Genomic DNA, 23,543 nt, shown 5'->3' on the forward strand with positions numbered 1-23,543 from the left:
CAAAAATGTTTAGTCAAGAGAAAAGTTGACATTTTGATCCCAATAATGTCTTTTACGTATTTTTTACGTATTTCACAATGTCTCTAGTTAAGCTAGATAAAATAATTCTCCTGGTAAGAAATCTAGCTAGCTACTATTCAATGTAGACAAAATATTTTTATCCTTAAATGCAAAGCAAGTTTATCCAGAAACTAAAATCAAACAAAGGTTTAATTTTATAAGGCTAGAAGTATTTTTTACTTTTAAGATATTTTGTCATTTAAAATTGTGTAATTTTAAATAACAAAATCCGAAATATGAAGTCAAGAAATCGATCCATTAGTTTCTGAGCAATAAAACATTTTTTTAAAAATTGTATTCTTAAGTTTTTGTTTTTCAGAAACTATTTTACAAAGTAGCTTAAAGAATCAATACTAGCACGTCAAGTAGCCATTAAATAAAAAGAATGAAGTAGTTTTTTAGTTGATTTCTTATTTCATTTAATTATAATTGTAAAGGAATAAAAATGGTAAATGATGATAGAAGAATGGTAAAGAATAATTAAGAATAATGGCAAAAAATCCCAATTTGAATTATAATAACCACAAATAACTTTATTAACAAATAGATTTTTTAAAATTTAATTTAAAAAAAAATCATGTAGAAGAGACAGGTACAACTTCATAGCAGCAGAAACAGCCAGAAAAGCATAAGATTACAATTATTACAACCAGCCATATGGAATAAATAATGATAACTTTATAATATACAAATAAATACAATGTTTGGTTGCAATATTCTTCATTAGACGAATCTCTGTAATTAACTTTATCTTGAACAGAAAACACGAAATATGTTTCTAAAACATAGAAAATGCATAATTATCCTAACTGTAAAATAAACAAAGCAGCATCAAAATATGAAAAAGTAGTTGCTAAAAATAACTTACAGAATTTAAGTTTTTGTACCTATTTAATTATATGTATTTCCTGTCATTTAATTTATGTAATTCGTGTCATTTAATTATATGTATTTCCTGTCATTTAATTTATGTAATTTGTGCCATTTAATTATATATATTTCCTGTCATTTAATTTATGTAATTCGTGTCATTTAATTATATGTCTTTCCTGTCATTTAATTTATGTAATTTGTGCCATTTAATTATATATATTTCCTGTCATTTAATTTATGTAATTCGTGTCATTTAATTATATGTCTTTCCTGTCATTTAATTTATGTAATTTGTGCCATTTAATTATATATATTTCCTGTCATTTAATTTATGTAATTCGTGTCATTTAATTATATGTATTTCCTGTCATTTAATTTATGTAATTTGTGCCATTTAATTATATATATTTCCTGTCATTTAATTTATGTAATTCGTGTCATTTAATTATATGTCTTTCATGTCAAGTTTACTTGGGTTGATAGTAAAAGATGGAGAAAGAACTTTTAATCCATGACACAGTTCTTTGATTTTTTTACTTAATTATTATGATTAAATATTTTTATAACAAATGGCAGTTGTAAAATTATACATAGCTCAATATTTCCTAACTCTCTTTCTTATTAGAATATATTATTGAGAGATAAGCTGAAAATTGAAGCTTCATTTTAAGATTAAAAGTAATTTTTTTATCTGAAAAGTCAGGTAGGGTTGGTTAGTTAACATCTTTACACTAAACATGTGTTTTTTTATTGTTATTTTTTTAAAAAAATTGAAGATTAAGAGTTTTATGGTGATCTGATAATTTACGAAAAACGCATCGATTATCATAAGGAAATTTGCTGAAATATTAACTTGCGTAACCCAATGTATTTACATTTTGGACTTCATTCTTAAAAATGGATTGTAAAAATAGATGTTGTGAGCAATGATTGCAGAACACATTCTGATTATAAAATGAATATAATTATAAATTTTTAAAAAAATTATCAACTTACCAATGAGAAAGCATGCAAGCAAACATAAATAGATTGTATATTGTATAATTCTGTAACATTCTTTAAAATATTTCTTTTGGACTTTGAGAACTTTAGTTGCATGTAATGTTGCAAAGTATATGAGTAAATGAATCATGCAAAGAACTCCAATAACAAGAATAACTATAGGTATTCCCGGTTGAATGTGACAATCTCTGATATAAACGCTTCCTATAAATAAATTATAATAAATTGTTACCTAACAATACAATTGCATTTTTGAACAAATTATTAAACCATCACATAGAAGTTTAACCGAATACTAATAGGATGATAAGAATATATTTAATAATAATATTTTGTAAATTTTTGAAAAAATCAGGAATATAATTTTGAAATATTTTCTTAAGTGTTCCTCAAATAAAAAGAGGTTGCTTATAATAAGTTAGCAATAAAGTAGTAACTATTCAAGTTGCTTTAAGTTAGCAATAAAGTAGTAACTATTCAGGTCCGTATAGGAGAAAAAGTCGGAGTGAATCTCAAAGTGTATATAATTGATTAGCCAGTTCTCACGAGAGCATTTAAAGAGAATGCAAAGTCTTATCAAAGATAGATGCTCCCTAAACAGAACAACGCTCACCAGTACAATTTTCAGTGCTAAAAAATGAGCGTATCGTGGCTGTTTGGCGTTTGTAACTTCTGCTACAAAATTTGGTACATTTGTGCATTGTATAAAATGCAATTAGTTGTACAAAAGCAATATAGCCTGTGCGTAACACAAAATTTTACGTCCGTAACAGCCATTTTATTGCTTTTACGAAAACTTAAATACATAAAAGCAAATACAAATTGGATTAAGTGTATAAGACACCAAGAGTTTTTTTCAACAAAAGTTATCCAACTACTTGATTTTTTTTAAGTGTTAATTTGCAAATATTATCACATTCTATGCTTTAAAATCTGCAAATATTATGACAATCTTAAATAATGAAATTGTATATTATAGTTTAGCTTTGATATCGTTTTTCTGAGAGTATATGAGAATTTCTCCCATTAATAATTTTAACTTTCATGTATTTTTGATTCTGTAGAAAGTTTTTAGTGTCTAAATCAAAGCAGTCTTGCAGCTACAGCGATATATTAGATGGATTATGAATATTTTAATATAGTAAAGTTCAATAGTAAGTAATTGTTTTAACTTAGTAGAAGCCGGACATAAAGAGAAAATATTTCCAAATAAATTAATAAAAACTGCTTTCCTTATTACATTCTTCTTTTAATTAACAAATAAAACAAAACCGGAGTCGTAAAATTAATATCCCATTAGATTCGATAGGTTGCTTTATTGAAGTTAGTTTTTAGACAAGGTTTTAAATCCAAGAATAAAAAGTGTATATATTCCATTAATGAAGGAGCATATTTATCAGATTAAACCTGAAAAATTGTCCATATTTCAAGTTTTCAGTGTTTTTAGATATGAAAACCTTTTTCTTTTTTCTTTCTATTTCCAATGAGCTGCACAATCGGTCTTGCCGATGAGCAGACCCAGTGCGTTCTCTAGAGGTGGTATCCACTCTTTCAGGACCACCACAATGGGTGAGATACCGTTGGTCATGTTAATTTGGACGTCTAGTTTCTGCCACACTAGATGGCAGCACCGAGACTCTATTTGGATGCTAAAGTGCACTAGGAATTTAATTTTGCCGGAAATGCCAAGAGCCAATAAGGCACTCCAGGGATATTTTACATGCCGCATAATAATATGACATGGCCGCTGAGGATTTTCTGCATCCCGAAAATCCGGTGTCTGGGCCGGGGATCGAACCCGCAGACTTGGACTCAGAAGGCCGACGACAAACTAACTGCGCCACCCAGCCACGGATATGAAAACCTTAATGTTGCTATCTAAATCTCCCTCGGAATTTAAGCTTGAGAATTTTTCAGTTACAGGTATGGATTTTGATAATTTTCTTCTAGGTAGAAAAATATCTCCAAATTGGCGATTTTAAGAAAACTTAATTAACTTTTAAACTATTTAAGTTATTGGTCTGTTCTGCCAGCCAGATAATTCTTCACGGCAAGATGATATATATAGTTTAAAATCATCACTTTGCATCAAGTGTAAGGCATTTAAACAGTTTTTTTTAAAAATGTTTTATATCTTCCTTGGTCGCAGAGCTTCGAAAAAACATGTTAACTGTACACCCGGGATCTGTAAATTGGGCCCTGCGCAACGTGAATTAATTTCCTGGGAATAGTCTTTTGGTTGTACCTCGTTTCTTAAATAACAACTTATTGAAAACAGAAACCAAGTTGAGAAAATAATCATTAATAATGTAACCGTTGCCCGGTGGTTGAGTGGTAGCGCTTCGGACTCCCATGCTACAGGTGCTGGGTTCGATTCTCGGGCCGGGCAAGGTTGAGTCAGTCTTTTATCCCTTCAGTGGGTCGATAAATGAGTGCCAAGCATGCTTGGGAACTAAACACTGGGGGTTCCACGTTCACCTGACCGGAACATCTGCTTCTGCACTCCAGAGCCTAAGGTCAAGAAAACTGAGATGGGCACAGTAGGCCTTGGCCCTCTATGGGCTGTCGCGCCACTGAGTTTAGTAGTCTAGTAATGTAACCGTTAATTTGTCCTAAGTTATTATAGCTTTCTAACCCTGCAACCGCGTAACCCTTGTTGGGAAATTTCCTTAAAATTTAAAAAAAAATTAAGTATCAATATTAAACTGTGCTTTAATTATGAAAAAGGCTTAAAAATGTTTCACTCTTACCCATAATTATCAATATTATCGACAGCACATTGAAACACATCGGAATGACAATTGAGATTGTTTCTAAAAATTCAAAAAAAAATCATGCATAGTTTATATATTTAACATAACGAACGAAAACAAACTTAAAAAAAATACATGTTTGTTCTTTGAGTGGAATAAATTTACGTTGGTGTGATATTGAGAGAATGACCACGAAACTCCCCAACAGGCTCCCCTGTGCAATAAAAACCTACTCATCACTTAAAATATTATTTTTCTTAAAGTTCTTTTTCATTTATTCTGGGTTCTTTGTTTGCGGGGGAGAAGTTAGGTAAATGAGCATGCAATGAACAGTACGTAAACTAGAAAGCGGACCACCCAGAATAACTTTTGATCTAATGGATGACTTTTGATGGGACCTACACGTTCTAAGATTCAATCTTAATAGTTCAAAGGGGTGATCTTAGATATGCTAATTAAATAGTGTAGACGATATTTAAACTTATCAAATATGGCACAAAAACGTACTTTCTTTGAATAAACATACCTATTTTTCCGACGAATTCGGATTTCTGATCTTCAAAATATAGGGGAGAGCCGCAATCTGGTAAATATGGTGCCAATAGTTTGGTCAGTAGAGCAGTCCAAAGTTTTGGCATGTTAATTTTACTTTTTGCATATTTCGCCATATCTCGAGAAATTTTTATGGCAATTGAAAAAATTATCAAAAGATAAATGCATAAGTAAAGATGCGCAAGATAAGATAAGATAAGCAAAAAGTAAAATTAACGTTAAAGGGTTCAAGCTTTGGACATCTCTCTTGACCAAAGCAACAATACCATATTTCCCAGATTACGGCTACCCTCTATATTTTGAGGGTCAACCTTTGTTTCGAATCCGTCAACAAAAAAAAAGAAAGAAAGAAAACGTTAATTTTTAAGCCCACTGTAAATTTATTTATGCATTTTGAACATCTTAGATACTTGTAAACACTTTATTTGATTTTTTTTTTCAAACTTATTTTTCTTTCTAAGTGCGTTTTGTAGTAACACCAATCTCAAACAAAGTTTTAGTCAGAAGTTATCTTTTCGGAACTAAGCCTTGTGGGACAGAAAATTTTGAAGGTGTTTAGAATGCCAATGAGAAGCATGACCCAAGAGGGAGTACCAAATTTCTTTTATGAGTGCTAATGCAGTTTTAGAAGGAAGGCACTTAGTTGAATCTGAAGCATTAAAAATATATTGCGGAATCCGAGTTTTTATTCGTTCAAATCTTCACTTATCAGTCAGAATGAGCATTGTTATACCCGAAACATGTCGACATTAGTTAATAATTAAAACTATATATGATTCCTCTTCCTTATGAAATTATAGTTAAATAATATATGTTACTTATTTGAAAACTAGATTAATTTAAGAGAAACTTACTAACGAAATGATAATATTTGCTCGCTGTTTCTTTGGAATTAGTGTCATTTTCTGGTTTTATTTCAATAACAACTGGATTTCCATCCCCTTCTTTGGATACTAAATGGAAAAAAAAATAAACGATTATAATACTCATATTAAATTCAAGATTCAATCAATCCTAAAGCACAAAATTTTATTTATGATGCAACAGTTCAGTTATAATACAATAAAACAGTCTTTGATACAGAAAAACAGTTTCATAAGTCATATAATTTATTTCTAGTTAGCTTTTTGACTGTGTTTAAAAAAGGTCGAATTCATGTTTCAGAGTATAGTTTTCGAATGATTTTTAATTCTATTAATTCATTTCATTATTTAAAAAATTAGTGATATTATAATAAGAGGAAAATACAGAAAACATTAAAAAAATTGTTGATAAATAAACAATGAAAAATTAAAAATAAATTAAATTGCTAAATTTTTTAACAGAAATGTTTACTTTTAACTAAATACGAGTGTCATATTGAAATGTTTTAATTATTTACGCAATTAAAGTAGTTCCTTCCAGTAGTATTGCAATTTTGTCAGTAAAATGTAATGTTGAAAGCTTTGCATCTTTTCCATTTGAGGACCATTTTCTCAATACCTTAAGTTATAAGAATATTTTTTGCAGGTGGAATCTATATATTCATGTTCAAATTGAAGCACAAAGACTTGATGTTAGCTCCACTTCAAAATCCTTTAAGCCTTAGAAAAAACAAAAATTTACTTTCACTAAATTTAGAAATTAGTTAGAAAGCTCGTCAATAGGTTGCGCTGTCAGCTGAGAAAAACTAAACTTAATATTTGCAACAACAACAAGGTACAATGTTGAAACCTTTGATTCTTTTGAATTTGAGGACTATTTCCTCAATACCTTAAGCAATGAGAATGTTTTGTTGCAGGAGGAATCTATATATTTGTATTCTAATTGAAGCACAAAGCTTTGATTTTAGCGCCACTTTATAATTTTAGATTAGGCCACATTTAAGCTTAAGGATACCAAATAATTTACTTTTACTAAATTTCAAAATTAGTTAGAAATCTCGTCAATAGGTTGCGCTGTCACACGATACTATTTGCAAAAACAACGTGGTGCAACCTGAGGGCAAAATTAACAGACGGTCTTGTAAATAATTCAGTTACAACGGTCTGATATGGAGTAGGAAACATTATTTTATTGTCTTTTATGACAGCATGCCATCTGTTATCGAATTTTGCAACTAACTTTTAAATTTGGTGGGAGAAAACAACTTATATCCTTCGCAGAATGAATTGAGTCAATCACTGCTATCTCCTTTCAATTTTCATTGATTTTTCAAATTGTCGTCCACTTTTGAGACAACTAGTATCATATTAATGTACTACTTATAAATAAAAGAACACTAAAAATAATTTTTTTCTACTTAACAATTACAGCAATTTAAATATAGATAAACATAATAGTTTGAAAATGTTTTTAAAAGTGAGGAATTTCATAAGAAATAATAAAGTATGAGAAATGTACCTTTGATGAAATATAAGAAATTTGACGTTGTTTTTCCATTTTCCTCAGTTGTTCTCTTCAGTGCCATAAACGAAGATTTTTATTGAAAAAACAAGAGTGGATTGGATCTAAAAATAAATGATCATTTTGCTCGTTAAGATAAATATCGAATTATTTAAGTGAACGTCCCACTCTAAGACTTTCATAATATTAATTAATATTTTGCAATAAATAACGCCAACTTAATATCATAAAAAAGTCAAGAAAATTTTTTTCTGCATTGTGCTGTGTGCTTATTCAGCACTGGGAATAATGATTCAATGTATATATTTCCTTCTGATCTTTAAAACATTTATTTTAGTTTTAAAATTCGAATTAATTTAAGAACATTATTTGGAATTTCTGAAAGTCACCACTTTTCTTTTGCTTATACATCTGCAGACTGGAAAACAAATTTTGTTTAGGAACTGAAACAAATAGTAATTGAGTATGCTTAGGAATTAAAAATATTTTTTTTTCTTTTTTTTTCCTCTTAGTGATATTTTACACATTCGTAATTTTTTGTTAGAAAGAGTAGTATAATTTAATTATTTGTTAGATCACAATATATATTGTTGTTTAGCTAACCATTGATAATTGGACGATATGTGGGGGATGACCTTTAGACGATGCCAACCTTCATCTATCAAAAGGTACCTCCAGATTGAATCAAGTTAGCATGTCTTATATTCTAGTGAATTGATGTTTAATTTTCGTATTGGTAGTAACGCCACAATACTCCCCCACCAGAATTCTATCAAGGATATAATTCGATGAATGGATACCACTAGTTTCTGTATTTGTGAAAGACCGGGCGAGCTGGATTAAGGTCACCGGGTTTTGAGCTTTAGCCATGAGAGCTGTATTAAGTTCATGGTTGTGTGTGTTATTATTAGCAGTCGAGTGTGTGCAGAAACCAGTTGTATGTAAATGAGACTGAGAAGCAACAGGGAGAGGAGGACGATGACGCAGTCACAATTAGCAAGTCAACTATTCAATGTGGACCGTCCATCGAAGTAGGCGTGATCATATCACGACCGCAAGTCACCAATGTGGGGAAAGACCATTAGACAATGCCAACCTTGGTGACCCGGGATGATCAGAAGGTTGCGTGTGAAGGCAAAGACCTTTTGATAGATGAAGGTTGGCATTGTCTAAAGGTCTTTACCCACAGATACATTGAACGAAGAGAAATATCAATTTTGGATCTCAATTGTCACATTTTCATGGCATTAAATTAAATGTTACAATAATAAAGATTAAAATATTGACTTACTTCCTTTAATTCTGAAAAAAAATACTATTATAGTTCTTGATTTATAAAAACTCCTATGTTGGCCGCTTTAATACATACAGAATCATAATAAATATTTTAAGAAATTGTTTTGAAAACTTTTTTTTTAGAAAACTGTGCTGAAGCAAACCATATTTTTTTTATATATGCAATATTTGTGAAGAACTAATGGAGAAATGCGTGATCGGTACATGTGTTTTGATTGAAAGATATTTCAGATTTCGTTAATTATCTGCATAAGTACGTAACATATTTTAGTGAAATCTAGTTTCAACATAGGTTGATATAATAATCTATCTATCTATCTATCTCTCTCTCTATATATAAATGAATGAATGTCTGACTGTTTGTGTGTCCTTTATAGACTCCTAAACCATTCAACCAAAATTGATGAAATTCGGCATACAGATAGTTTGAAGCAAGAGGAAGGTCAAGGCTTGATTTGTTAGGACAGGGCGCCGTCAGCTGGAAATCAGCGCTAACCTCTGATTGGTCCATTTGTGAGTTTGATATTATACGTCATCGAACGCTCATCTTGAACTACAATTGCCGTCCAACTCAACTGCAGTTGGATTACAACGTGACGTTAACCACAGAAGCAATGGCGGACAACATCCACAACACATTGAAATCAGCCAAGATTTTGATTTTGACATTAAACATAGCTTCTTCATTAAACATAGCATTCTTCATTTAGCTCAGCTGTAATGTGTTTTTTCTTGGACAAAGTCATCATTTGTTCTCTAAAAGACTGGTCGACAATAACTGTATCCGCACGGATTTGTAGCGCCACCTAGTATAACTTGTAACACTGAGAGAGAGAGTGTGTGTGGAAGGAGAGCTGTAACGAGCTACAAAAAAGCTCTCTTCCAAAAACTAAATAAATATTGTGCAGAAAAATACAGTCCGCTTTCTTTTTGTTTATTGAGCGAGTTCATATTTACCTGAGCGTCGACATAAGTGGTCCGCTCACCAGGAGAAATAATCAGCAAAATTAAAACAATTAACGAAAAGAGTTTCGTTTCGAGTTCCAAGAGATAACCATTGTGGACAGTGTTACGAGAAAACTGTGGATTCGTGCCTTCCCATTCAAAGTAGGATTGTTTTGATTTTTTAATAAAATACTTTAATTTACAATGTTTAAGAATTGTAAAAAAGATGATTTAAGGCTTATTGCCAGTGAACTAGATCTAGAGATTAGTGATGATATGACTGTGGTTAACTTAATTGATATAATTAAAAGTTGTGAAAAATATAAAACTGACTCTGAAACTGTTAGTGATCTAGTAAGTTTAATAGTAGAAGAGCGCAAGTCTGAAGAATCAAAACAATTAAAGTTAGAGAATATAAAGCTCGAGAGAGCAAAAACTGAACTAGAAATTGCACGTATTCGTGCTGAGCCAAAAGAGCTCGAGAGAACAAAAACTGAACTAGAAATTGCACGTATTCGTGCTGAGCCAAAAGAGCTCTTATAATAAAAGTCATAATGAAAGAAATATTTCTAAAACCTTTTTGTCTGATGTTAAGAGTTCAAAGTGCATTTTATGTGATGAAAATCACCCCCTTTATATGTGTTCTACTTATAAGAAATTATCTGTGTATGAGAAAATACAATTTGTTAAAGATAATGAATTTTGTTTTAATTGTCTTGGTAAACATAAAGTGATGTCTTGCAAATCAAAATATTCTTGTGCAAAATGTGGTAAAAGGCATCATATTTCATTACACTTTAATCGAGAACATAATTATTCAACTCAATCAAAAATAAGAGAGGAGAACATTATGAATTCAGAATCAAATAAAAAACAAATTGATAGAGGAAATCCCCCCCTCTCCCCGCTTACTTCTGAATTAACACCAGCAGCATGCGAAGAGCAAAACACAGGCGCCAATATCTTTTCGGCCACGAGTAGTTATGTCTGGAATAAAAACAAAACAGTTCTTTTGAGTACTGCAACTTGTTATTTATGTGATTCTTTTGGAAATGAAAGTGAAGTTCGTGTTTTATTAGATTCGGGATCTATGTCTAATTTCATAAGTAAAGAATGTGCAGATCGCCTACAATTGAGAAAGAATAAAACAAACATAGTAGTGTCTGGGTTGAATGATTCAGCTATTTCTGTTAGGTCTCAAGTTTGTGCTACTTTAATAAATAAAGCCCGAACTTTTAACGCAGATCTGAATTTATTAGTTGTTCCTAGAATTACGGATCTCACACCCTCAAAGAAAGTAAACAAGTGTATAGAAGGGTTGGAAAACATTAACTTAGCTGATGCGTATTTTCACATTCCGCAGAGAGTTGAATTATTAATTGGTGCGGAATCCTTTTTTGAGCTAATAAAACCTGGGCAAATTTACCCTCCTAACTCGAATTTAATCTTACAAAATTCTGTATTTGGTTATTTAGTTAGTGGAAGCATATCAAATATGGAGGATAATAAAATCCATTGTGGGTTAGTTAAAGAAACTCTTGATTTAGAACAAACTGTTAGAAGTTTTTGGGAGATAGAAAATATCGAAACTGAAATAATTGAGAGTAAAGAAAAAATTATTTGTGAAGAACATTTTAAAAACAACTGTGCTAGAAATTCTGAGGGACGGTACATAGTAAAGATGCCTTTAAAAGAGGATCCTAAGCATTTGGGAAAATCTAAAGAGTTTGCGTTAAAGAAATTAAATCTGATGTGGAAACGTTTAATTAAGGAGCCAAATTATTTATCTTTATATAAGGATTTCCTTCATGAATATTTAGAGATGGGACACATGTCAGAAATTTCGGATGATGAGGAGGAAGAGGCCACTTACTACATTCCCCATTTAGGAGTTTACCGCCCTGATAGGCAATCAACTATCCTAAGAGTTGATTTTAATGCGAGTTATCCTACCTCAGTTGGTAATTCCTTAAATTCTTTGCAATTAAATGGAGGCATAGTTCAGAGTGATTTATTTTCCATCATGACAAGGTTCCGTAAATATGTCTATGCCTTCACAGCAGACATAAAGAAAATGTACCGAATGATCTTAATTCATCAAAGCCAAAGAAAATTGCAGCGTATTCTTTGGAAAGAAAAAGAGGAAGGACCTGTCAAAACCTACGAGTTGAATACCGTCACTTACGGTACAGTGTGTGCACCATTTCTAGCAACTCGTACATTAAAGCAAATAGCTATTGATGAAGGAGAAAATTATCCTCTTGCTGCTCCAGTCATTGAAAATGATTTCTATATAGATGATGTGTTGACCGGCTCTGATAATTTAGCAACTGCAAAAGAACTTAAAAATCAATTAATTGGTATTTTAGGAAATGCTGGCATGCAACTCCACAAATGGCATAGCAACTGCGCAGCGTTAGTTTCTGATGGTGAAGAAATATATAATTTTACTAACTGTGATGGAACTCAAGTGCTAGGAGTTTCCTGGAGTCCGAAGAAAGATAGTCTTTATTTTAAAGTTACCTGTAGTGCATCACATAGAAGAGACTCGAAAGTTACGAAGCGCTGTGTCTTATCCACAATTGCACACCTTTTCGACCCCCTTGGATTGCTTGGACCAGTAGTGTCAAAAGCAAAGATATTTTTGCAACAGCTATGGTCTTTAAAACTGGACTGGCATGAAGAACTGCCTGAGAAACAAATCCAAGAGTGGAAGAAGTTTGTCGAAGCTTTAAAGAGTGTTAACAACATGGAATTTGATAGATGCATACTTACAGAGGGAGCTGACATGATTGAAATTCATGGATTCGCCGACGCGTCAGAGGTTGCTTACGGTGCTGTTGTTTACTGTAAGTGTGTTAAAAATGGTCAAGCAGCGACTATCAAATTGATTGCTAGCAAAAGTCGGGTATCACCTTTGAAAAGAGTAACCATCCCAAGACTAGAACTTTGTGCCTCACTGCTTCTAGCCAAATTAGTGAAAAAAGTGATAATAGCTCTCGATTTGCCTATATCCAACATCTACTTATGGAGTGATAGCATGATTGTGCTTTCTTGGATACGTAAGGAGTCATTTCTACTTAAGACTTTCGTTGCCAATCGTGTATCCCAGATTCAAGACTTAACTAACATTGACAGTTGGAGATATGTACCATCAACTGAGAACCCTGCAGACATTATCTCCAGAGGTCTCGATCCTGATAAACTTTCACAATGTAGATTGTGGTTTGAAGGACCAAATTTCTTGTGTAACAGTGAATATCCAAATAGAGACATTCCATCCAGAGTTATTGAAGATGAATTTTCTAATGAATTTAAACTATCTAGTGACTTTAATTGTTTTATTAGTGATAATGGTAATTTTCTTGATAATTTTCTGGAAGTTAGTAATAATTATAGTAAACTCATTCGTGTATTAAGTTTTGTATATAGGTTCATCGATAATTGTCGGAGCACTTATGACACATCAACTGGGTCTTTGTCTCCAGATGAACTTAAAAGAGCTGAACTAAAATTGGTAAGTTTAGTGCAGAAACGGGAGTTCAGCAAGGAAATCAGAGATTTTGAAATTACAGGTGAAGTTTCAAAGCAGAGTAAGGTAAGAAATTTATGTCCTTTTATTGATAAAGAAGGTCTCATAAGAGTAGGTGGACGTTTGTCCAATAGTAATTTGTGCTTTGATAAAAAATTCCCATTATTGTTACCAGAAAAACATAAATTAACAAAATTGATAATTATTAGTAATCATATTAAGAATTTACATGTTGGACCTCAAACATTATTGTTTATTATAAGACAAAGATTTTGGCCAATCAATGGCAGATCTATTTGTAGAAAAGTAGTTCGTGAGTGTTTGTCGTGCTTTAAAGCTAAACCAATAACTTGTGATCAACTTATGGGTGATCTACCCAAAAGTCGTGTGAGTCAAAACTTTCCATTTGCCATTTCAGGTGTGGACTTTTGCGGTCCATTTACAATTAAATACAAGAACCAACGGAAAGGTACTTTTCAAAAAATTTATGTCGCGATTTTTGTATGCTTCGTCACAAAAGCAATTCATTTGGAGCTTGTGACAGAGTTGAGCTCTCAAGCATTTATAGCTACATTAAAGAGATTTTTTTCGCGTAGAGGAAAAAGCAGTGTTCTGTACTCAGATAATGCGACTAATTTTGTTGGGAGTAATAATGAGTTACAACGATTATTTAGCTTAGTTAAAAATCCTGATAAGAGTTTATGTAATTATATGAGTCATGAAAATATCAAATGGAAATTTTTGCCACCTAGGAGTCCGAATTTTGGAGGGCTCTGGGAAGCTGGAGTGAGATCCTTCAAATATCATCTGAAAAGAGTAGTGGGTGATAAGAAATTAACTTATGAAGATTTTTTGACTGTAACTACTCAAATTGAGTCAGTTTTAAACTCAAGACCGCTTACCCCGTTATCTTCAGATGCCAATGATTTGAGTGTTCTCACTCCAGGCCATTTCCTGATCGGAAGACCGTTCACATCAATTGTTGAACCTGATGTAACCAATGTATCTGATAATAGGTTGAGTTTATGGCACAAAACCACTAAATTCGTGCAATTAATATGGAAAAAGTGGCACAAAGATTATTTGTCAACTTTGCAACAAAGGTCGAAATGGTACCTTGATAAGCAAAACATTAAAACTGGAGATATGGTTTTGATAAAGGAAGATAATTTAGCTATATGTAATTTTCCAATTGGTAGAATTGTGGAGGTCTTTCCGGGAAAGGATGGCAGAGTTCGTGTTTGTAGTATTAAAACAAACAAAGGGATCTTTAAAAGGCCCATTTCCAAGATTTGTTTATTGCCAATTGAATGAATATATTTTTTTTAAAAACTTTATATATTACTTTTCATAATCATGTAAAATGTGAAATTTATCGTGTAATAGCAATTGTTTAGTATAGTAATATTTGTGTAATAATAGTAATATTGTTAATAGTTGTATTAATATTGTTGATTGTTAAAACAATGCAACGCCCGGCGGTATGTATCCGCACGGATTTGTAGCGCCACCTAGTATAACTTGTAACACTGAGAGAGAGAGTGTGTGTGGAAGGAGAGCTGTAACGAGCTACAAAAAAGCTCTCTTCCAAAAACTAAATAAATATTGTGCAGAAAAATACAGTCCGCTTTCTTTTTGTTTATTGAGCGAGTTCATATTTACCTGAGCGTCGACAATAACAAAATCAATACAAATTCAAAATAAATATTTGTTTACGTTATTAACGCATGCGCAATGAGAGATAATGTCTGCGTTGGGCCGACTGCTCACGCTGAGCTAACAAAAAAGTATTTTAATGGCGTCAGCTCTACGTCAACTTTCCGCTGACGCCCAAATAAGGCGCTAGTTCTAAGAAACCAGACCTTGAGCTAACAAACCAGTATTTTGTTGGCGTCAACGGGATGTTGACGTCCCGCTGACGCCCAGATAAGGCGCTTGTCCTAAGAAACCAGACCTTCACTGTTGACATTAAACATTCTTAGGTAAATTTTCTGATTAGTTAAGCGTTAGCCATTGTTTCAAATTTAACTATACACGATTCATTCAATTTATCATACATTTTAAACATAGCATAAGTGATAATTGTTGATAGCTCTATTTGATAAAAAATAGTTTATTGCACGTATTTAAAAATTGAATTATTTTATATTCGCTATGACGGATAAATTCTATGAACAACACTACGTGGTAGTAGGTGCTGTCTACTTCAGCAAATTTATACTTTTAAAGTTGTCTGATATCACGTGCTTCTTTTATTTGTATTATTTTTTTGAAATATGTTCCTAAAAAATGAATTATTTAAAATCAACCGGTACTTGCATTTCAAGAAGAAGAAGAAGAAGTTCTCCCATATCCACATATTTGACCTATGACGTCAGCGCCAGTTAATCTTTATCAGCAAAATGGTGCATGAAAGTTGAACTAAGTTTTTGTACATAAGTTAAGATGTTAATTAACGATAAGTTAATTAAATACAGAACCGTATCGCACATCGAATTCGGGGAAATATAATTTTTTCTCGTCTACTTCTTTTACTTTACTTAGACTTAATATTTGTTTATGTACCTTATTCTAACATTGATATATTTTTGTTTTGTGTACCTGGCAACTTCGATGCATAATTAGTTTATTTATGTTCCACATGGCTTGATGCCAGTCCTTGTGTTAAGTCTGTGTGTAAATATATAGTGAAAGAATTGAAATCTTTTAGAAAGAATCTTTTCAAAAGAATTTCGAACGCGTCACCTAAGAGAGTTGATACTTGACACGAGCTTGGCTTACTCGAAATAGAGAGGAAAGAACAGTTGCTAACGTAAACGAACGCCATGCTTCAAGAACCAATCAGGATCGAGATACCCACAGCATCACTTTGCATTGAATAGAAAAAAATATCTTTGTATTCAAAGGCAAAACTAATGGGAAAGTGGTACTAATTCGTTTAGTCCAACCGTGAAAAATCTCCATGTTATTATTGAAGCAAATGATGCTTAATTAATTTAGGTAATATATGAATATTGAAATGAAATAAATAAGCCATGTACTAAAAAGCAAAAGCAGTGGAGTAAAAGCATTTATTTGTCCAGAAGAACCGTAAGAAATCGTCATATTATCATTGACGACAATGATAATATATTAATTGAAATAGTAGTATATATTAATTGAAATTTAAAAAAACTTATCTTCTAAAAAGCAAAAATAATGCAGAAAAGATACTCATTCGTTTTGGGGATCCGTAAAAAATCGCCATATTATTACTGATACTAATGCTTAATTAATATTGTTAATATGTATTAATTGAAATAAAATAAAATAAGAAAAAAGAAAAATTAATGGTGAATATAAGGATTTAAGACCTCATCTTTTTACCTCTTTTAAGGAGATGGAGGATTGTTCAATCAACATCTATAGTCTATCACAACTCCGGTGTAGTAAAAGTGGATTTCGCGTTTATATATTGGACAGCAGGTAACGAATTCATCACTTGCCATATTAAAGTATGGGCCATATAAATGGAAAAAAATTTAAGGAGGAAAATTTAGTATATTATTTGCACCAGCTTGATTAAATGGGTCAAATATATCGTCATTTCAAGGTTTTTTTCTTCTCCGTTTCAAAGAGAATAAGCACTTTTTTAAAAAAAGAATTTAATATATTTCATTATTTAACGCTCTCTGCTATATAATTTACAATCCCAGTCAGTTAAAAGATTTTGTGCAGATAGCTATATCGTCTATTTATTAAAATTCAATTGTTTCCCTGCTCAAGCTTAAAAAGGTAAATTAACATCTTACAAAATCTCTCTTTGAACTCTTAAAATATACTTCTATATACTTCTTAGATCATAAATTTTTCATTAAAGTGTTATTTCTGTATCAAAGTGTAATGACGCAATATCTTTTATTTATTATTTCCAATATTCTACATTTGAGTAATTTAACAAAGCGTAATGGAAGATGGCTCATTACATTTCAAATGTTTGGCAGAAAGCTTAAATATAACTAGCACATAAAAAAAGAGTAGACAGAAACAAGCATGAAGATAAAGCCGCATCTTACAGGTATGTACCTTTGTACCTGTATGTACCTTTCAGATTGAGAAGGGGGTGGTGATACCTATGGATAGAAATGCGTAATTCAGACCATTGTATCTGTCTGCATACTGACATTATTTTATTTTTGGAATCTTGGTGTGAAGATTATAGTTTCGGTATAATGTAAATGAAAACAAAAATCACAAATTATGACAATCAAAAGCATCTTAGCTTGTTTTTCGTTCTAAAAAACTCACATACATATTTTATTAAAACAAGCCTGAATGGACACACCTATGGCAAAAAATATAAACAAAATGAAAAATATGATAAGAGTCAGTAAGGTACCAGATACAAATAACATCGGAATGTAGCAGCAATTAGATGAGGAATCAGAATTTCCGCAGTGATCAACTTCATTGATTGCATAAAAAATCCTAATACCTCCTGAAACAAATAAATAATACAATTAAATGTGGATTTTTCTGAATAATGAACCACAGAAAATAAGTAAAAGAATAAGGAACAAACAAAATTTATGACTTACTTCTTTTCGATATAATTGCCAATGAGATAATCTGTTAACACTAGAAACTTGGTATATACCAATATTGCCCAAAAGTAGTCATAATGACTGGATTGTAAAAGAATAAATAATGTGTAAAAAAATTTCTTTATAATTAATTTTTAATATTTTTTATATTATTTACTGTTATATAACTAGTTATTAGTAAATATTAACAATAAAAAATTATATGTTGTACAAAATTTTAAGAAATTGTGTTATTATGTACATCATTGTTTTTCTAATTGAAATTAAAAGCAGTCAAAATGTCTTCCTTAAGCAATCTAGTGTTAAAGAAGTTTTGAAATGTTTAGTTTAAAAAATGTTTAATTTAAAAAATGTTTCCACCAACGTTATATGAATATGATCATGATGAGCCTTGAAGCTCCCTATTGGTCAGGGTGTCTTAGCGTCAACTTCAAACCGACAAAAAGCGTATCATTATTAATAGTATGCATTTAAAGTAAAAGAAAATGAAAGAAAAGAATTTTGGATTGTATTTTACGTGACAGTTGGATAATCCCCGTTTTGAGAGAAAGAAAATTTATTTTTTAATTTTATTTTTAATTTTGAAATTAATATACTGCCGAGAAATTGCAAAAACAACGTAAGTGCTTCACGATAGATTCCAGGAAAAGTGGCATGACAACTATTTTCTTTCTATTACTAATGCCTATGAACGCTAAAATAGAATTCTAAAAAAACTGATAGAACAAAATTTATTTTTGAAAAAATATTTTTTGCAATAGGTCGCTTACCACATAACGATGCCAAATATATAAAAATCTCAATTATGAATTTTATGTCGCTTACGATGATTTTTCAATTGCACAGCAGTATAATACGACTGTTCAAAAATGACCGATTCTGCTAAAACTATTTCAAAATAAATAAAATAAGAATACTGCTTTGTGAAACAAATCCCTTTGAAACAAAAATAAGATACGTTACAATTCCCTTACGTTGCGATCAGATACGTTACAATTCCTTTAAATAAATTTTGAAGTATTAACAGGCACTATAGGTAGCCAACATTTGCAATGTTTGAAAAATTTATTTTCCAATCGTAACAAAACAACAATTGAGTCCTTAATCGTAAGTACAATTTCTTTGCTCCTCAAAAAATATGTTTCTCGCAAAAACATAAATACAGTGTCTAATATTCAATAGAAATGTAATTTGCTTAGGAATAGGAAGTTATTTAGGAATGTAACTTTTATTAGGAATAAACTTGTTTTCGCATTCATATGAATCCTGATTCCCTTGTTAACGTCATTAGTTCCTTACCACCTCTCCATAGCGACTGGAAATGCATTTTACTCTGATTTCACCCTTTCAGACATAATGGTTTTTCTTGTTCCGTTTTTTATGCCTATTTTTATCGGCTACTGAGGTTTTTTAATTTTTTTTCTCCCCTTTATATTTTATTTTATTCTACTTATATTTATATTCTATCTTTTCATAGATGAATGGTTACATAGTCGATAACTACTATCCCCACACTGGTGACACGGACGTGATGTGAACACGCCTACCTTGACAGAAATTCCCACTTCGATTTGAACTTTTATGGATTGTCCACTTTGAATAGTTGATTTGCTACTTGTGACTACGACATTATCCACCTCCTCAAGCTGTTGGTACTCAGTCTTGATCAAATACAACGTCGGCCTGCATACACTCGACTACCTATGGCAACACAGGAACAACCACGACCGTGAACTTAATACAGCTCTCACTATCATAAAACGTGCGGTGATCTTAATACAACTCTCCCGGCTTCACACAAAAACAGCAATGAATCAACTAGTGGTGTCAGTTCATCGTATTCGATCACAGACATAATTCTGGTGTATGAGTACTGTAGTGTATCTACCACTACAAAAGTATAATTCCAATTCACTTGTATATAAGACTTGTTAACTCAATTCTATAGTGGGGTACCTTTTCATAAATGAATGTAGACATAGTCTATAACTACTATCCCCACAGAAACTTCCCATAGAGTCTATGCTAAAGCATAACAAAAATCTACACAGTAAAAATTTCTTATCAAATTAGGATAAAAGTGTGGAACTCAGAGTGCAGGTACTTTTTACCATAAAATCTATTTTAACCGGAAGATTTACTGAACAAAATTATAATGTATCTCAATGGAGGAAAAAAATACTAGACGAAACTTACCTAAAATTATCCAGATCAATGAGAAAACAGAGTGCATGATAATGTAGACAAGAATACATCGAGCTTTTATTGGGCTTATACAATGTTTAGATGGCTTTGTATTTAACATTAACATGATATACAGGAAAAAACCCGACAATCCACCAACAATTAAAAGAAGAGGTAAATGGGGTGCTTTCTCGCAACTCTTTATGTGTGCAATTCCTGTAAAAAATATTTAATGCACTCATATAACGACAATAATTTGCTGGCTACAGTTTAAATTTGAAATTACTCTTAAAAAACACACTTGATGGAAAATGTCTAAATACTAAATAAGACTAAGTACTAAATATTAACAATGTTTTGCTGGTGAACCGTGGTGGCTCAAAGTATAGAACTCTCGCCACTCAATGAAGTAAACCGGTTCGAATCCTGTCGATAGCTCGGCGACGTGAATTCCGCATCCAGCTCACACCGACCACAGTGCTGACGTAAAATATACTCAGTGGTAGACAGATTATGGGTTATAGTCCCCTTGCCGTTAGACTAACTGTGGGATGTTTTTGTGTTTGTCCTCATCATGGAACGTAAATGCGGATTAGTTCCATCAAAAATGTCCTCCATGAAGGTAAATGGTTACTGGATCGGGTTCAAAATCACAAGGCTGCCGAGTTGAAGAATGGTAGTCGTAAACTCAAAATTGAGTCAGCTGTACAACGATGATAACAAATATATATATATATATATATATATATATATATATATATATATATATATATATATATATATATATATATATATATATATATATATATATATATATATATATATATATATATATATATATATATATATATATATATATATATATATATATATATATATATATATATATATATATATATATATAAACTAAAATAAATAAATAAATAAAAACGAGTTGCTGAAAAAGGAATAAGTTTTTTTAATGCTTAAATTTTTTTTAGTTGAATAATGACTAAATACTAAATAAAGACAAAATTTATATGAGTTACAGTATGAATGTTGAGATTATACTTTATAAACTTAACCTTTATTACAGCATCAACTTTCTTTCAAAAATTAACACTAGTTGCTCTTTTATTAAAAGAGATTTCGAAATCCTAAAAATTCCCTTTCCGGAAAAGTAATTAATACCGAATCATAATTTTGAGAAAATTTTTTTTTTCTTCTTTTAAAAACGAAATTTTCGTATAAAATTTCATGAAACACATCTTTCATCTGCAAAAATATTATAACAAATCATTTTGATCCTTCAATAGTGTCCTTAAAGTGTTTGGTGGCACTGTTACCACTTATCTCGAAGAAAACATATCTCGTAAAATCTCAGTGTGACGTAATTTAATTTCAGTTGAATCTTTTGTATTATAGACTCTTGAATGGATACAATTTTTGTTATCGAAAGTGAGTAATTTTTTTCTGCCCACAAATAAATAATAATACTAACATTTTTCATTGCACTGAATACATTTTTTGCACACAATATACAAGTATTTTCTTTTCAAACCTTAAAGTCCTTCTCACAAATTTTCAATCACTTGTTCCATACTATTAAGGAAAAATAAATACGTTTTTCTTTACATTTTCAAAATCTTTGAGAAATTTTAGAAAAATTTGTAAGTCTGTCCTGTTGACAACGTGTTTAATTTAATTAAAATCGGAGTGAAAGAAACATTGATCATTCAATAAATGTTTCTAAAAATTTGAACAAATAGGCACCCATTGAAGTTAAAGAATCGTTCTTACCTATTATCAACGATGCAAGACACCATCCAAGTACTACGCAGAGAGGTTTACCTGAAAATTCAAAGGAATTAAAAAAAGAAATTAAAATGGTTTAATACTGACAAAACAATCAGAAAAGTGAAAAACATTCAAACATTTGTTCTGAAATTTTCATATGTGGAATTTTAATATTTAATTTGTTAAACGTTCAGATGTTCAAATCTCAGTTTCTCTCTTTTTTACTTCACTTTTTACAATGATTCAAAAAGTATAGAATGATTATTACGAAACATTGCATGCTGTTGTTTGTAATGACACTTGGACGAGCCTGGATGTACGCCTTTCGCTCGACAAGAGAGCACCACAAGGGTTTAAGTTCGTCTGAGTTCAGAACACTACGGATAGATGGCAGCAGCAATCATTTGTGAGGCCGCTTCCTTAATTTAGACATAGATCTGAAGGGGAAGGAAATTTTCTCCAGATCCCTTTACCCATGGTACTGCACTGCGACTGACGACAAGACTTTCCATTCACAGACTTTGCGAGTACGTACATCGCATGTATTCAATGGGTCCTTTTGGAGTTCAGCATCGAACCTTCCAGATTGGAGTGCAATTTTCAAACCACTGGGCTACCACAGCCAAATGGATAATTATCTTCATTAATATATCTTTTTAGACTACATATACCCAGTGGCAGAATTTGCGGAGTCAATCTGCTGTTCACTCAAACTAAATTCAAATTGGTCTGCAAACATCAAACACATTGCAAACAATTTTGTTAAGGACTTGAAACAACCAGTAATTGTAGAAATAATCCCTATAAACTGAAACGGCAAGGCATTACTTGATTGAAAACATTACATTTGATAAACTGAATAAAAAACAAAAGTCGTCTTGTTATCAGGATAATAATTATTTCTATCAAAGGACTGGTAAAGTCGTAGAAAATGAGTTCCTTGAAGTTTTAGAAAAATAAATAATTTTACTTACGATCGAAAGTAAAAGCTGAGGGATTCGACGTTGGACTGCAATATCTACCAAAAATACAAACATCTGAAAAATAATGTATTGAAAATAAGCTTTAACTCCTTAACAAGGAATTTACTAATAATTTTGGTTAGTAATTTTTTTCAACAAATTAACAAATAGTTTAGTTCTGTTTATCAAGGAATTAAAAAACGTTTTAATTATAAGAAATACATAATTTTTTTTTGTTATGTAATGCCGTTAACATCTACGCAGAATTTTTTTCTCTATATTTTAATAATCATCACCTGCCATTTTCGTTTTTTAGGGGTAACTGGTAAGCAATTTTAATTAATAGTAATCTGTAAAAAGTTTGAAAAATTAAATTAACGCGTGCGCGGGGTGAAGTTTGAAGTAAATTAGCTAAATTCCTGAACTTTAATTAATTCTGTTGTAGGTTTGAAATCTTAGATTTAGGAATTAAGACAACTAAAATATAGCTTGAAACTGCTTAACCAAGAAAAAAAGTTTTTATTATTTTAAATTTTACTAATTAAGGGCATAATAATTTTTCTTAATTAATGCTTCGATCAAAGTTCGAAATAATCAGATAGTAATTTGCAACTTGCAATAGGTATTGCTTTTGCTTCTA

The 23,543-nt window shown here is 31.3% G+C and overlaps 2 protein-coding genes across 3 annotated transcripts; one reads left to right on the top strand and one right to left on the bottom strand.

Moving 5' to 3' along the window:
* Positions 1 to 617: 617 nt before the first annotated feature.
* On the bottom strand, positions 618 to 23,543 carry LOC107443452 (uncharacterized). 2 transcript variants are annotated; one of them, XM_087159457.1, is made up of 9 exons: positions 22,916 to 23,543; positions 21,945 to 21,995; positions 20,178 to 20,381; positions 17,777 to 17,875; positions 7,623 to 7,729; positions 6,095 to 6,193; positions 4,686 to 4,748; positions 1,930 to 2,139; positions 618 to 838 (listed from the first exon to the last, which is right to left on the bottom strand). In XM_087159457.1, the coding sequence occupies exons 5-9, from the start codon at positions 7,687 to 7,689 to the stop codon at positions 636 to 638; spliced, it is 642 nt and encodes a 213-aa protein (XP_087015583.1). In that variant the 5' UTR covers positions 7,690 to 7,729; positions 17,777 to 17,875; positions 20,178 to 20,381; positions 21,945 to 21,995; positions 22,916 to 23,543; the 3' UTR covers positions 618 to 635. The 2 variants fall into 2 exon arrangements, with proteins under 2 accessions (XP_087015583.1, XP_087015584.1); XM_087159458.1 differs by lacking the exons at positions 17,777 to 17,875; positions 20,178 to 20,381; positions 21,945 to 21,995; positions 22,916 to 23,543 and adding an exon at positions 8,917 to 9,223.
* On the top strand, positions 10,717 to 14,712 carry LOC147813846 (uncharacterized). The gene has a single exon (XM_087160132.1). The coding sequence runs from the start codon at positions 10,717 to 10,719 to the stop codon at positions 14,710 to 14,712; it is 3,996 nt and encodes a 1,331-aa protein (XP_087016258.1).

The sequence above is a fragment of the Parasteatoda tepidariorum genome, chromosome 3 (assembly GCF_982258835.1).
Source record: "Parasteatoda tepidariorum strain Cologne lab strain chromosome 3, Ptep-v5.0, whole genome shotgun sequence".
In the NCBI taxonomy this organism is placed as follows: Eukaryota; Metazoa; Arthropoda; class Arachnida; order Araneae; family Theridiidae; genus Parasteatoda; species Parasteatoda tepidariorum.